Raw genomic sequence first — 16,300 nt, forward strand, 5'->3', positions numbered from 1 at the left:
ATTTAATTGAAAGATCACCTGGGATTTGGTGTTTTCAGATCTATTCAGAAATAGCTTTCAAAATGTGTTTCCTACTCGAATTTCAGATGAAAACGACAAAAAAAAACCCAGGGGTTAATGTGTTAAGCCTGTGACTAACAGAGCTAAAAGCTGACAAGTTCCTAAGATCAGCAATACAAACTATTCTTAGTCACTGATAGATGACAGGATGACACATGCATGTGAGTAAAATCACTCCAAGCTTACAAGACTGAATTAGTCCTGTGGTTATTTTGAGTTGCTACAAAACTGTGTAATATTTTCTTTGCAAACAGAACTGCAAGTGATCAATTTATATTATACATTTATAATCATGACATAAATCACTATATTGCTCTCAGATATTTGCTGAACCTGAATTTGCAATTAATGGAATTCCATTGCATTTGTTTTTTTAAAAACCCAATGCAATAAAGACTAAATAGTGGAAAGATGCAAACAGTTTGATGAAGATGACTAAAAATTTGTTCAATATTTGAGGGAAAAGTTCTGACTTGTGACTTAGGCCCTTATCCACATTATTTCAAGAAATCAAACTAGAATAGCATTACTTCATTTTGTATACGAAAGATACAGAAATTACAGTATATGAACATACCCTATATCATATGTTAACACAGAGAATAATTTATTAAACTAACATGCATGTGTCTATTCACATTTAGCAATGCAAAAGAGTTCATTCAGTTCAACCATGGCTCCCTTGACAGTGGAGGTAGAGAAATCTGGCTACCACCTATACGTTTTGTACTGACAAATGTATTCTAAAACTGTTTTATATCTCTGATTCTTTATCTCATGGTATACTATGAACTGAATGAATGAAAATTGACAAAAATTGATTTTACCTGTTCACTAATTCCTGTATCATTGGAAGCAATGTAGACTTGAGTTTCCTCAGTTTTGGACTGTTTCATCACAGCCATTATTTGGTCAGTCAGCTCATTAGCGAGAACATTTAACCTTGCATCAAGTGCTTCACGGCTTACATAATGAGCATGTAACCAATTAGAAAAAGCATCTTGAACTTTTCCAGTGGTATGTCCCTCCATCATCTAGGAAGGAATACAACGCAAGAAATAAGTGACCTCCACAGCTTCATGCACATTCTATATTGTGTCTGTCTTTCTATAAGCCAACCCCACTAAGAAATGAAAGTAATTTGTTGGTATTTATTCCTCTTGATGAAAAAGGCTACCATGAATGATACAATTTAAGCCTTGTTTAACAGTACTATATGTAGGTAATGTAAGGGCATGCCCGACTTTGAACAATCAACCACTGGGTCTTCCTGTCAATGATTTTGACATTTTAACCCTCAAATCAAAATGTTCCTATATTGCACAATGGAATGGACAAGTGTTAAAAAAGAAAATTATGTTGAACACATCTCTTCTGGTCAATGTGACCTTGATCCGAGTATCTGAGCCCAATAATGGATCTAACTTTAATGCAAAAACAGCATGCCATCCACAGTCTACTAAGAATTAATTTATTTAACAGAAACCAGTTCTCTAACTTGACCTTTAACCTTTTGATCACAAATTAAAAGGTATCTTCCTTGCTCAAAGTGAAAGCAATCCACAATGCTTCATCGACACAATTTAGAAGTATAATTCTTGCATGGAAGTTGGAAACAATTTCTCTCCTTCAAGACACTGTGATCCTGACCTTAGACCTACAAAATCAACATCTCTCCTACCCCCAGTGACAACAGATGGTTAACTTTTGATGACAGAGAAGCTAAAACATTCTCACTTGCCAACAACTTTTCCTAATTTAACATATTTAGCTTAGAAAACTTCTCAAAGCTGCTGCAGATCACATGCAAGATATAACAAGTAATTTGATCGGTTTATGGTGAAGTGTCTCTCACTATGTCATGCCTATTTGACAAACATAACCATCATAAGTGTATTCAGTATGTCTACAGCAAGATGTAGCAGAATTAAACAGACAATTTGACATATTTATTCTGCTGAAGTGCAGCTGCATTTCTTGGATGACATGTGAATTATTCAAAATACTGAATAATCAGACATATAGACTTGCCTTTGTTATGACATGAGCAGTTTAAGTGCAAAAGGTATTGTCAACATGTTGGGTAATTTTGGTCAGACCTCTGTCACAGATACTGATAGGATATATAACATATACTAATGAAACCAGTCTGATAGGAATCATCACACACTGACCAGGTTGGTTAAAAATACCTGTTTCACTCAATAGGCTTTCAAAGTCAAAGTGCAACTTGAATGCGTTGTTTAGTGTTAGGTGAGGCTTTCATGAATTTGCAAATTTTGGCCTATAAGAGCTCTGAATCCAAAGTCATACATTTGTAACTAAGTCACAGTAATGCTCAAGTAAATCATTTTCCAACATCTCCCATAACTCTATTTGTTAGATCTTTATGAAACATTAAAAATATATTTGTATATTTCCAGTAAGTGAATGCTAGTTAAAAAGATTTATAACCAGAATGACCAATTCTACCCAATTCAACTTGATAATATCTGGTTGTTCCTTTGGTGCAGGTGTAGTGCCAATAATATCTTTATTGCTTAATGTGTAGCTTTCATTATAAAATTTTTATTTTAAACTTTTAATCTGGTTCACAATTAACCTAATATTATCATCTGGTAAAACTGAAGTTGAAAGTGAATGCAGAATTCAATACACAGGCATGAATGTACCTTTATATTCCTTTCACTGCCAAATAAAATTAAACATTGATCAATTTATTAATATCTGAACTTTAAATTATTCATTTATCAAATCCTTTTGTAATTTCACCTTTAATTTCAAAATAGGCTTTGTTTGTGAGTACTTCTGAAAAAGTGTCAAACCAATCCACCTGCCATATGACTGATTTTCATCCACCATGTGAGTGATTGTACCTGATATTCAGTAACCTTGATTTTTGTGCTATCCCAAGGTTTCTCACAGTACCGAAAAATATCCTTATTTGAAATCCAAAAGGAAAATATCATATTCACTAATAATAAACTATTATTTCTTATGTAATTCTTAAGTCACAAAGTAATAATGCGAAGAGGAAGAATCTGAAATGAATAAGGAGGATGCTTCAGATATTGTTATAAATGTTTCCTGTAAAATATTATCTAAACAAAACATTAAATACCTCTGAAGACTGATGTTACAAAAATGCAAGATATAAAAATGACCAAATTGACCAGCTCCAAATGCATATATACAAGCATAAGGGGTGAAAATGCGCTTTTGTACTACTATGTGATAATCTACAAATATCCAACATTGTAAAAGAACCCAACTAACCTAACCCATTCAAAGGGAAATAACATAATTCTTCTAAGAACCCACCATCAAGGCGAAATTACCCTCAAGTTGTCAACAGGTTTTATTATTAATATTATTGCTAACATTTTTGTAAACATCTGTGCCAACAACTATCCAGAGATCCTATGCAATCTACACTCTTAATGTCTAAAATAGAATTTTATACCCATTGGCAGAAATATGTAATATCTTGACTATAGATGATCATTACAATTTTTAATCATGAACAAAAATTACACATAATATAAAGTTATATACCAAGAGTTAAAAAAAAAATAATATAGATATACATAACAGTTTGATTGGTACACAGATAAACATTGAGATCAGGAGAGATATTAGTTAATTTGCTGCATTAGTATGGCTGCTAATTTTGCTAATTTTTAAGTCTCAAAGGAGCATGAAGTCAGTTGACATTAATAAATAGATGCCAAAAAATCTTGACATGTTTTCATTTCTTAGTTTTACACATACAAGTTGAAATGGTGATATTTTTGATGCAAGTTACATTATATAAATTAGGTGTTTCAAACATATTAATTCATATATGTAGGCTTTTACATTTTTAAAAAAAAATCTTCTATACCATCTTTGTTAGCCAAGGTTCCGATAACCCTATCTACACCTTGGCATATCGAGCGGATATTTCTGAGCTTTGGGTCAAAATTAAGTTGTTCAAATTTGAACACTGTTCCTACATGATCGAGACAAGGGGAGCACACAATCTGAATTGTCTGAAAAATAATCTATTTTCCAGTGTCAGTCCATGTTTGCACAAACACCTTTCACTCAAATACATCTGTAATGGCTTCCCTCTGGTACACAGTCATACTTTTGATGTTAAACTTACAACGTATCCTTTTTAGGTCAATTGCAACCACCATTTTTGGCAGATGTACAATGCACCATGCTATTGCTTAGTTGGCATTATATACATTGGGAGGCAACACACAAAATCTAGCAGATGTCGCTAGGTCAAAGCACCAATATACCCGTTCAATCTGCCAATGTGTAGATAGGGTTATCGTAGCCTTGGCTAGCAAAGATGCTTCTATACCCGAAAACCACCATTCTATGTTATTAAATTTCTACTGCATCATTTAAGAACAACTGCATTTAAACGTATGACCCTCACAAAGTTGTCACAGGTGTTACCTGCCCTGATATGCATGTTGAAGTGACATACTATTAGAAATATATGCACTATGTTATAACATTCTGAAGGAATTAAGAAAATGAAACGACCAATGCTACACACCTATTGAAAAGAATGATGAAAATACTGTGCATTCAAACAGAGAAGAAAAAAACTATGCACAGTTTCTAATTTGTATATCATATAAACCACACTAAGAAAATAAATACAACACATCCCTATTTTTAGTTCACATAATTTACAATAACTCTTTGGAAATAAACTGCAGCTCATTGAAATGATACATGAAATCCTATCCCCTGTAATTCCTTAAATCGTAACATAATATTTTGTCATAATCATATTTCTAAATTTTCAATATATCAAAGAAAAGTTAAATGCAGATGTGTTTTTGCACTTCAAATTTATGTACCATACCAAAGGGGACATATGAGTTTTCAAAGTACTTATTTTCTCTCTCTTTCTCTCTCCTTTGATAATTGCATAAATTATTTGTCTAAATGCTTTTATTTTTTTAATTGCTGGAAATTTTCTTGGGGGAAAAAAAACTAGAGTAGTAGGGCCCCTCAGAAAGCCCTTTTTAATACTTCCCCATCTGACATATAATAATCAGTAGATCCACATCTTTCTGTATTAAGAAACTGAAAAATGGAAAACAATGACCCATTTATGTTTTTTCTCATAATTTGTAAAAGTATACTGCACAAATTCCATCATCTGTACTTGAAATGACCATGCAATCAATACACATCTACATTAATGCTGGCTTGCTTCCTCTAGAATGTCACACATAACAGCAAACACAGCAGTAGTCAAGGGAGGTAATAGCAAATTTTTAGTAAATTATGTTTCTCCGAGAATACTTACCCGATCACATTAGCGTTAGGAATATAAGCCTGCTACCTCTCGAATCCAGCCCTACTAAAAGACGAAAATTCATCTTTTCAGTCTATCTTATATAGACCAAAGGGCAATAACTCTTGCCCCTTACCTCCCCTTGCCACCGCCAGGTGTCGCTAGTTTTTAAGCTGAGCGATATATATTATACAAGGATGCTTGCATAGCGGGGTGGTTGGGAGGGTTTTTAAGTAATGTGATTGGGTAAGTATTCTCGGAGAAACACAATTTACTAAAAATTTGCTTTCTCCTTCAAATACGCTCCCCGATCACATTAATGTTAGGAGATTAAGTAATAGGAGGAGGGAATGCTGAGCATCCTACCTCCACCCCAGGTACCTTCTAAGGAATGATGGCTGGATTCCCCATTTAAACGATAACCCGTTCTCCTAATTTCATCAGCAACACAGCCTTGGGTCACGTGATATGTGACCCCTATATACGGTTAAGAAGATAGTTATTGAAATCTTCTTACCTATGAAATTTCACTGGCGAATCCAGCGAAGCTGATAGGCTGTGCTGATTGTTTTAAATGGGTCTGGTGGTCATCTGGGCTGCCGACATCAGACCTACCAGATTCAAGGTTTGCCTCTGAGAAGCCAAATCTCTGAGATAAAAACTGGAGAAGGTTGACTCTGCATGCCAGCCAACAGCTTCTATTATATCTCGGATCGAAACATTGCGTTCGAATGCCAGGCTCACCGAGATTGCTCTAATCTCATGAGTCGTAATCTTCATGAGGCAACTCTGATCTTGATCATTTACCAGCTTTGACTGGAAGAAAGAGGTGCTTATGTGTGTCCCGACACGCCTCTGTGCGCTTAAATAGTGCTTGAGTGCACGAACAGGATCTTGCATGGCTGCTGCTCTTGATTTATCTATGGAAGAGAGCGAGTGAATGACAATTCTTTGATTGCCAATGGATGGTAACCTATTTTTGGCTACAAAGCCTGGCTGTGTCAGGAGGACCACCGAACCATCTGATCTGAACTGAAGAAAGTTCGGGTCACTGGAAAGGGCATGTAACTTGCTCACCCTGCATGCTGAAGCTAAGGCTATCAAGAAACATGTTTTGTATGATAGTAGCTTTAACGAAGTGTGGCCTAAAGGTTCAAATTTGTCTGAATTGAGCCATGTTAAAACCCAGGACAGATTCCATTTTGGAAACAGGGTGAGGGATTTTGGTCGATTGAAATCAAAATTGGCTAAAAGATCTGACAGATCTTTGTTATGCCCAATGTCACATCTACCATGATGGTGGAATGTGTCTGATATCATGGAGCGGTAGCCTTTGATAGTAATTGGGGCCAACTGTTTCTCCTCGAAAAGCCTGAGAAAAAAGTCGGCCAGTTGAGGGATTGAGACACTCAAAGGGATGATGTTATTGACATGGCACCAGTCCCTGAAAACACGCCACTTTCCCTCGTAAGTCTTCAGAGTGGAGGGCCTTCTTGCTCTTGAGATTCTCTCCACAATAGAAGGTTTAAATTGTTTGTCTCGCAAGGCTGCCCGGACAAGAGCCAAGCGTGAAGAAGAAGACGATCTGGGCAGGGGTGGAACACCCGTGACCGCGGTTGTTTGAGAAGATTTGGGCTGGTTTGAATCTTCCTGGGTAGATCTATCGCTAGATCGAGTAGATCGGTAACCCAGGACTTGTTCCATCTGAGAGGGGCAATCAGAATCATCCGACAGTTCTGACCCCTTAACCTCTTGATTATTTTTGGTACCAAAACCGTGGGAGGGTAGGCGAATGCCCACAACCCCTCCCAGCTGATTGACAGAGCGTCCACAGCCCAAGCCTCTGGGTCTGGAACCGGAGAGACGAAGGTGGCCAACTTGCGATTCCACCTTGTTGCAAAAAGATCGATCATCGGACGCCCCCAAAGTGTGCAAATCCGAAGAAAGACTGATTGATAGAGTGACCATTCTGTGTGAATGATTTGACCTTTCCTGGATAGAGTGTCGGCCAAGACACTGAGTCTGCCGGGAATGTGTCTGATTTGTACGTTGATGTGGAGGTTGTCGCACCAACGTAGAAACTGCCAGATCAGAATGCACAGGTCTGGTGATTTGGTGCCCCTTGTTTGAGGAGGTAAGTCACCACCCCAGAGTTGTCTGACATAATGAGGACAGTTTTTCCTGAGAGTTGATCCTTCCAGAAATGAAAGGCATTGATGACAGCCCTCATTTCTAAAAGGTTGATGTGGAGAGACCTCTCCTCTGGCTCCCACGTGCCGCTGACTGTAGCGAAGTCTGGCAACAGGTGGGCACCCCAACCATAGGTACTGGCGTCGGTACATACCGTTATCTCCACTTGGGGCATCTCCAGAGGAATCCCCGTGGACAGCCAACCTAGGTTGTGCCACTGACTCAGGAATGATCGTATCTCGGGCGTGATCATTATTGTTTGATTGAGGGGACTTGAAAAGGGGCGCCATTGGGCCATTAACATCATTTGTAAGGGATGCATAAAAAGATGGCCAAGCGAGATCAAGTCCGCTGCCGCATTGAATAATCCAAGGAGTTGCAACAATTCTCTCGCTGGAATCCACGTCCTGTTGGAAACAGACTCGACGAGTTCGACGATCCGGATTACACGAGCGCGAGGAAGTCGTACCAGATTCAGATCGGTGAGAAACTCCATACCCAGATGGACAAAACGCTGAGATGGACGGAGATCAGACTTTTTCCAGTTCACGAGAAAGCCTAGATAATCTAAAAGTGCTAAAAGATCGTTTCTGCCTTTGAGCAGAATAGAACTTACCATATGTTTCTGGAGGATGTTGTCCAAGTACACTGCCATCCCTGTAGATGAAGTCGAGTGGAACAGGGCGACGACGCAATCCATAACCTTGGTAAAAGCCCAAGGGCTGATGTTGAGGCCAAAGGGTAGGACCTGGAACTGATAAACCGCATCGCGGTAAGCGAATCGGAGAAATTTCCGTGACGCGGGGTGGATAGGGACATGAAAATATGCATCGGTCATATCTAGACTGCCGGCATACTCATCCCACCAGATGGAAAGACAGATTGATCTCGCCGTTTCAATCTTGAATTTCGGTGGTAAAATGTATTGGTTGAGGCGACTCAGGTCGATGATCGGCCTCAACTTGCCGTTTGCCTTCTGGATAAGAAACAGCCTGGAATAAAACCCCGGCGATTGCGGGTTTAACACAATCTCCACCGCCTGTTTTTCTATGAGCGACCGTATCTCCTGTTGTAGAAAGGTATCCTTCTCCCGATTGGACGGTATGTCCGTGAAGAGGGGAGAGGAGGACAGGGGAGGGAGTTGGATAAATGAAATCCGAAGTCCCTCCGAAATGATCTGGATCACCCAATCGTTCTGAGGAAAAAAGGTGGTCCAGTGGTCTTGAAATTGCAGGAGGCGGCCGCCCACAGGTAGGCTGTCCGCGGGTGGTGGAGAGGGTATGTCAATTTTTAGAGTTAGGAGGCTTGAAGACGGAGAAACTTTGTTTCTTACCGCCTTTGTATGGTTGCCTCCTAGCTTGATTAGACTGTTGTCTCCTAACATTGGGTTGGGATCTATACTGCACATTTGATTGTAAGGATCCCTTGTCCCTGGTCCGCCAATCATCCCTCCGCTGTGGCAGGGGCTGATTTTTTTTTTCTAAACACCTGTGAGGGCTGGGCGGCGAGTTGGAGGGGCAGTTCCTGAGCTGCCTGCTTCCGAACTTCTTCAATTTTTCCTCCAAAGAGTAAAGGCGACCCAAACGGAGTCATCCGTAATGCCAGAGTATGATAGGGCTTGAGCGACGTGGACCGCAGACATGCGTCACGTCGTATCAGGTCTAAGTTGGCAGAAGCAGTCAACGCATTAGCCATGGAATGGTGAGCTGCCCTGTTAATAACTCTAGCAATCCGGGCCGTCGCTACCCAAGCATGGTCATTGTCAGATTTTTCTGCAAGTCGGAAAATGGCTAATGAAGCCAAGTCTAACACTGAAGATGTAGCGACTATGTTCCTGACTAGCTTTGACGTGGCATGGAACACATTTTTGTCCACTTTCTAAAACAGTGGAGCGGACATGTGAACTGCTGCCATATTTTCGTCCAGGGCCAGAAGATCCGTACTGAAGGCGTCTGAATGAGTTTTGTACCAGCGACCCGAGAACGTCGTTGGTATTTGGCTTTCTGAAAAGAACACCTTAGCATTCCCTGGATCACCTATTCGTCCTGATAGACAATCGTTGATCTCCTTAATTTTTGCCGACTGGGGAAGGAGCCGGAAGGATGGCGTCTCTTCCTCCCCGTCAAGATCTACAGATGCCTTAACTTTGTAGTCTTGAGTGGCGGTAGGAGGTGGAGGGCATTCTGAAATTGCCAACACCTATAAATTTCTTCCACTGCCGCCTTGAAGCCAAACTCAGTCCGTTCCATGGTTGGATCTGTGTACGGCTGATTTGCAGCAGTTTCGTCACCCTCACTGTGTGCCGAGTCGTGTTCTGTAATAGCTTGCATTTCTGGATAGAGCATACCAGGTGGCATAGATGATGTGATTCTGTCATCCTTAACACTGTCACTAACTCTCCCTTGTGGATAAGCCGTGAACATATGGACGGCCGGCCCTGCCGGCTGGTTTGTCTGGCTTGTGGTTGGTCTGAATGTTGGCAATGGTCCTGCTATCACCGGTACCGGCTGCTCCAATGGCCTGGCTGGATGGACAGATTTCTCACTAAAATCTCCGCCATAGTATTGGTATGTTGCCGGCGGTACAGCTTGATGGACAGATTTATCACTAAAATCCCCGTAAGTCATGTTTGGTCAGATCGTTTTACCAATAGGGTCCCCATGCTGGGACGGTTGGACGGCCGGTGACGTAGAGGTTGTATAAAGAAATGGATCCGATGGATCCGGTAAAAACCCCATGCATCCTGACTTACAGGCCCGAAGGCCATGCTCGGACATGCGGGGGCACTTACGCCCACTGGGCAGCCTAAAATTGGGGGAACATACCCCCAAAGAGTCAGACAAAGCTGTGTTAGTGAGCGAGGGAAATAAGGGTAATATCTGGCTTGATGTCAATAGCTGCGTCGTCATTTCCTGCACCAAACGACGCATCTGTTCAAAGTTGGACTGTTGTACCCTGTCAACATTATTTCCCTCCATTGCCGCTGATGTTACTGTGGCTGACGGTTGCAAACGATGAACTTTAGGTGGAGGGGAGACCCCAACGTCCCCCACAAGGCTCGCAATGGAGGCTGTTTTCGGATGTATACTGAGGACATCAATGCTATCTTTCTTCGACTTATTCCGTCTATCCCTCCCTTTTGCTGCCTTCTGGACTACATCAGCCCACATTTGCTCTGTCCAAGTATTACACACGCTGCATGGTATAGATGATGTATACTTGGTACATACAATACAAGAGTCATGGTTGTCTTCTTTTGCTTTGAACTTTTTTCATTTCATGCATTTGGTTGACATTTCTACTGAAACGACACAAGAAAAGAAAACAAAGCACAAATTAGCAATTCAGCATGTTATTAATTCACTAATACCACAACCGTTACTAACGGAGTAAGCGAAATTAGTCAGTGTTGCGTGAACTCTTAATTAACAACACGAGTTCTGCGATAGCGTGTGTAATATGGTCTTCAGTAAACGAAATCCGTAAGGGTGACAAAGTCACTCAATTTTGAGAAAATTGTTAAAATAATGTATACAACCTGTAGAAGAATGATTGTCCAACACAATAAATCCAAATTTAACTTCGGATGGTCCAATTTAACACTAAGATGGCTTGGATTGTTTGGAGGTATAATGTACGTGTTATCAGTACAAGCGAAGCTTAAAAACTAGCGACACCTGGCGGTGGCAAGGGGAGGTAAGGGGCAAGAGTTATTGCCCTTTGGTCTATATAAGATAGACTGAAAAGACGAATTTTCGTCTTTTAGTAGGGCTGGATTCGAGAGGTAGCAGGCTTATATTCCTAACGTTATTGTGATTGGGGAACATATTTGAAGGAGAAACTGAACAATCTAATGCTGCATTACTTTAAATGGTAAATTTGGGAAAATCAGTTTGAGTAAACTTTACAGGAGAAATTTTTTTTGAATCAGAGTTCTGCAAAATGCAAGAAAAACTTACATTCTGAAGATTTTCTCCCTAACTGACCCTGAAAAGAGATTTCTTGTTTTTGGAGCAATGTTCAAAAATCTATTGAACCTTGTGTTCTCAATAATGAAATGATTTGTCCCAAACTTAACTTTTCACTGGACCAAGCAATATAACAATAATTTTAACTCATTAATGTAGGGTTTAAAATTCAGAGTTGCCTCACCTTCACTATAATAATAAAAAAATATGAACTCTCAATATGGAGACAAATATTGGTATGGATGGTATGATATTCAAATTGTACTGTTAAGTACAAGTTCAAATACAGTGTTCAGTGACTATTCTTCCGAAGTGGCATACAGAAATCAATGTTTTCTAATAAAAGAATTAATAAAATAATTCCTAGATACCTTAAACTCAAAGTATCCATGTGGATCAGTTCAAATAGGCTGTGGTTTGAGTGAAATATTGGTATATTTCATGCTGGTGACACTGGATAAATGATAAATATTTGAGTTACACATTAACTGTCCATGACCATTAGCAAAATGATTCCACTCTTGACCGTCATATACATGGGCAGATAATACCTTCTTAATGATATTATATGAAGCCACACAATGATAAGAATACAACACACAGAGAAATTTGTCATTAATTTTACCCCCAATAGAACCCTTACTCCAAAGACAAGTCATCAGTTTGGTTAACATGTCACTCACCATAACGAAGACATTCAAGGTGTAAGAAAAACAGGTGGTTATTAAATTGCAGGACTGGGGATTTGAAATTTTGCCTGTACAAGTCGTATCAATTCCACTGGATTGTACAGATGTCTTACCTGTGCCAGTATGGTATCAACCTGGTCATGAACTGTCTTGACATAGAAACTATCTTCATGACAGCAGTTCTTTACTGTCAAAAGAAGAGCCTGGTGTGATTTATCCAGCTGGCTCAAATCAAGTGTGAGTGCCTCTATTTTCTTCTCTAGGTCATTCACATGAGAGGCTATATCTGCTTTTAGGATTCCAGATTGACTGAAAATTAGGATAAGGGCTTCAATGAACACTATGCCTTAAATGCATTCATAGCAATAACATCAGTGGGCTTCACTTGAAACTGTTTCAGATCTCTCATTCCTATATATGTGTGGTACAGTCTGCATATGTGAGTAAGCTGTCTATCCCACATGAATGCACATCATCATGCTTCTGATGCCATGGAGGTCTGCACTCATTTTTGACAGTTTTTAAAATTATCTGCACAGCAAAGTTTAATGTCATCAATTGAGCTGCACAAGTTTAGTGTAAATTATTTTAGGTAATTTTAATGAAATAAAAATGTTGGGAAAATGCATCATATTTATAAACCTATAATATCCATTCTAATAATCCACAAGCACATTTTTGACAGTTATTTCAAGTACTGTTAATAGCACAGCATACAATTATCAGTATTCCTATATACAGAAGCTAGTAAAGGTGGTTGAATCTAGAGACTACTGAGCACTGGATCTTAATGACTGGTAAATCAGGTCAAGTTATGTGGTCTTGAAATGTGCAGACACCACTGATCTTTGATCCCTAGATCCTAAAAGAAAAAAAAATGTCTCATTACACTAAGTGCAAGCCATACACAAAGTTTGGTCAAGGAACTTTCTCTAGAATAAAAGTCATTCTCCAGAACTTTCTTTGAAAACAATGACAATGACATTAGATCTTTGGACTCCCAAATCAACAGGCTTCTTGCCTTAAGGTGCAAGCTTTCCACAATGTTTGGAACATATTTAACAATATTACTGTGCAAAAACCATTTTCTTCCTTCAGTAGCCTTGACCTTCTGATCCCAAAATCGATACGCTTATTAATTACCTAATGCCAAGCTTTCCAAATGTCCAGATATGTGATACAGATTTACTGTTACTGTGCAGAAACCATTTTTCTTCTTTCAGTCCAAGTTAGTTTGACCTGTCTTCTGACCCCAAAATTTAAAGGTTTCAACTTACCCAAAATGCAAGCTGTCCACAACGTTTCATTCAGACCAATGATGTAGACCTAATGTTATTTTGTGGAAACCATTTAAAAAAAAAAAAGTACAACAACCTTGACCTTTATGAACCCAAAACAGATTGGTTTCTCCTTTATCTGAAGTGCAAGACATCCACAAAGCCTGGTAACCGGAATACTCAAGTTATTGTGTGGAAACCATTTTTGCTTCTTGAATTCACTGTTGCACTGACCACTGAAGCCCAAAATTGATAGGATTCTTCCTCACTCCAAGTACACAGGATCCACAAAGTTTGGTAAAGGTACATGCTGTAGAACTGAGTAATCATGCAAAACAGAAACATGAACAGAGAGATGGGTAGACAGGGTCATGGCATAATACACTCCACCAGAACAGTGCATGTATAATAAAAATTATCCATCATATAAATTGGTGGGGGATAGGAGAATTCCATCCTTGTGGTGAAAACAGGCAGGAACTTGGCAAAGCATTATATCTGTCAAATTCTGACTAACATGGGATTTCCCTATCCCACAGCAATGAATATTATACATTAGTTTTACATGCAGTCATAGCTACAATATAAATTCTATGATTTTAGAAACTTTCAACATATAACTTTAATCTTAAAATCCTAACGTGTTTGATGCTGCTCCCACTGATGTTACTGCCATGTCATCTGACAATTGCTGATTCAAGCAAAACAGAAATAATAAATACTAACCCTAAAAATGTTCACTATAAAAAATAATCAAGCATTTCATTCAGCTGATTTCTTTCCATGACTGAAGCAATGGGTCTTTAACATGTTTTACAACTGTGCTTGTGGCAACAAACAAGAGAACCACGAGTACATGCCATTCTCATTTTTAATAATTCTCTATGTAGGAACTAGCAGGGTATGGCTGAATGATGATTACAGCTTGATATGTCTTAATGACTGGGACCTTTGGTCAAGGCATGTAGTCTTCAATCAAAGCTGCTGTGCAGAAACCATTATTTTCTTATCTGATTAACCTTTAGACCCCAGAATCTAAAAATGACTTTATCACCCCAAGTTCAAACTATCCACAAAATAAGAGCAAGCAACTTACTATAGAACAAAAGTTAATCTGCAAAAAAAGCATTTTTCTTAGAGTCACAATGGCCTTGACCTTTTGACAACCAAATCAAAAGGCCTCTTCCATACTTTATGTACAAGCCCTCCACAAATTTTGGTTAAGGTACATAGTCCAGAGCTAAAGTTATTATGGAAACAATTCTTCGTTTAGCCACGGACCTTGATCTTTTGACACTAAAAAAACAATAGACTTCTTTCTTATCCGACATGTAAATCAACCACAAAATTTGGTGAATTTACATGATTAAGAACTAAATTATTGGTACAGAAACCATATATCTTCTTTGAGTCAAAGTGACCTTGACCTTTGACCCCCCCCCCCCCCAATCAACTGGCTTCCTCTTACGTCAAGTGCAAACCATCCACAAAGATTGGTCCAGGTCTGTGACGTGTGACTAATGTTGCTTTGTGGAAATTATTTAATCATGTTTATGTCATAGTGACATGGACCTTTTCCCTCCCAAAACTCTAGGGTTCTTCCTTACCCAAGTGCAAGCCATCCACAAAATTTGCTAATGACTGATGGTAGAAAACATAAATTACTGTACAGAACAAAATAATTTACAGACATGGACAGACATCAAAATAGGCTCCAGTTTATGGTGGGCATGTAACTGAAAACAAGTATACAATAGACAGACCTAGACAAATATATTCAATTAAGTTTAGAATATATACAAATAAGTTTTCATTATTGGGCATCAAAATTAACTCTTTTAAAAAATTTGATTTCTTGTATCTCTGTTCTAATCATATATGCATAAATGCAAGTCAAGTTTTAAGTTACAATACAAATTACTTTTTCCTTCATAACCCATAAACAAATTATTGATGTTTCACATATGTCAACTGAACTAATTATTCGTCATCTATACCAAAACACTGATTATTATATACTCTGATTTTTATCACATAGACTTGAGAATGGAGGAAATGGAACAATATCTTCCTGTACATGTTGTCATCAAGTTGTCACTCATAAGATTGTATTTTTAAATTATTATGCCAACTAAATACATTATGATGTTCTTCAATTAACCAGATATATTCATTTGTGTCAAGAATATTATTAATAAAGATCGAAAAGAAACATATTTAAAAAATATTTTCAACTATTTCCAAAAAAATATTATTTAAAGATCTGGTAACAGGTGCTCATTATAAATTCATGTGCAGTCAAACCTGTCCTATCAGTCATCCGGTTACAATCGCCATTTTGATTTTCTAAAAGATGCTTCCAGGATTTTATCTTAAAGGGGAATTTCGCCCCTTGTCACCTATTAAGAGGGAGAGTAGGGAAAAAAGGGTGGTGGTGGAATTTGACATAATTCAATATTTACCTAACACTTAAATATTTGTCTCTCTTATTTAATGCTGCACTCTGTTATGGTGATATCAAAGTTAAAATATTCAAACAATGGTCACTCTAGCTTTATAAGCCCTTTCCTTTTTTACAGTAAATCTAACTCTGCATCTAACATTGCTGTTGAAATTATCCTCACTACTTTTTTCCTTCCCCTGTTCACTGTCCACCACTGATAGAAGTCCACTTTCTATATTCCCACCACCACTAACTTTACATTCAAAATAGCCGTAATTTTACATCCAGCTATAGTTGATTTCACTTTCTAGAAATGGACCAAAGTTTGCAACTGCACATATGAAAGGAAAGGGTATTAATTGCAA

General features: G+C 38.5%; 1 protein-coding gene across 2 annotated transcripts in view; it reads right to left on the reverse strand.

Annotated features, from left to right (window-relative positions):
* Positions 1 to 16,300, reverse strand: part of LOC149803290 (uncharacterized) — a 169,908-nt gene that overhangs the window by 37,814 nt on the left and 115,794 nt on the right. For both annotated transcript variants that reach the window (XM_089952978.1, XM_089952979.1), the window contains 2 exons: positions 12,329 to 12,524; positions 888 to 1,094 (listed from right to left, as the gene is read on the reverse strand). In XM_089952978.1, the coding sequence (XP_089809104.1) occupies positions 888 to 1,094; positions 12,329 to 12,524 (403 nt within the window). The remainder of the gene's footprint in view (positions 1 to 887; positions 1,095 to 12,328; positions 12,525 to 16,300) is intronic.

Source organism: Sinohyriopsis cumingii, chromosome 3 (genome assembly GCF_028554795.1).
Source record: "Sinohyriopsis cumingii isolate HCF-2022 chromosome 3, ASM2855479v2, whole genome shotgun sequence".
Lineage (NCBI taxonomy): Eukaryota > Metazoa > Mollusca > Bivalvia > Unionida > Unionidae > Sinohyriopsis > Sinohyriopsis cumingii.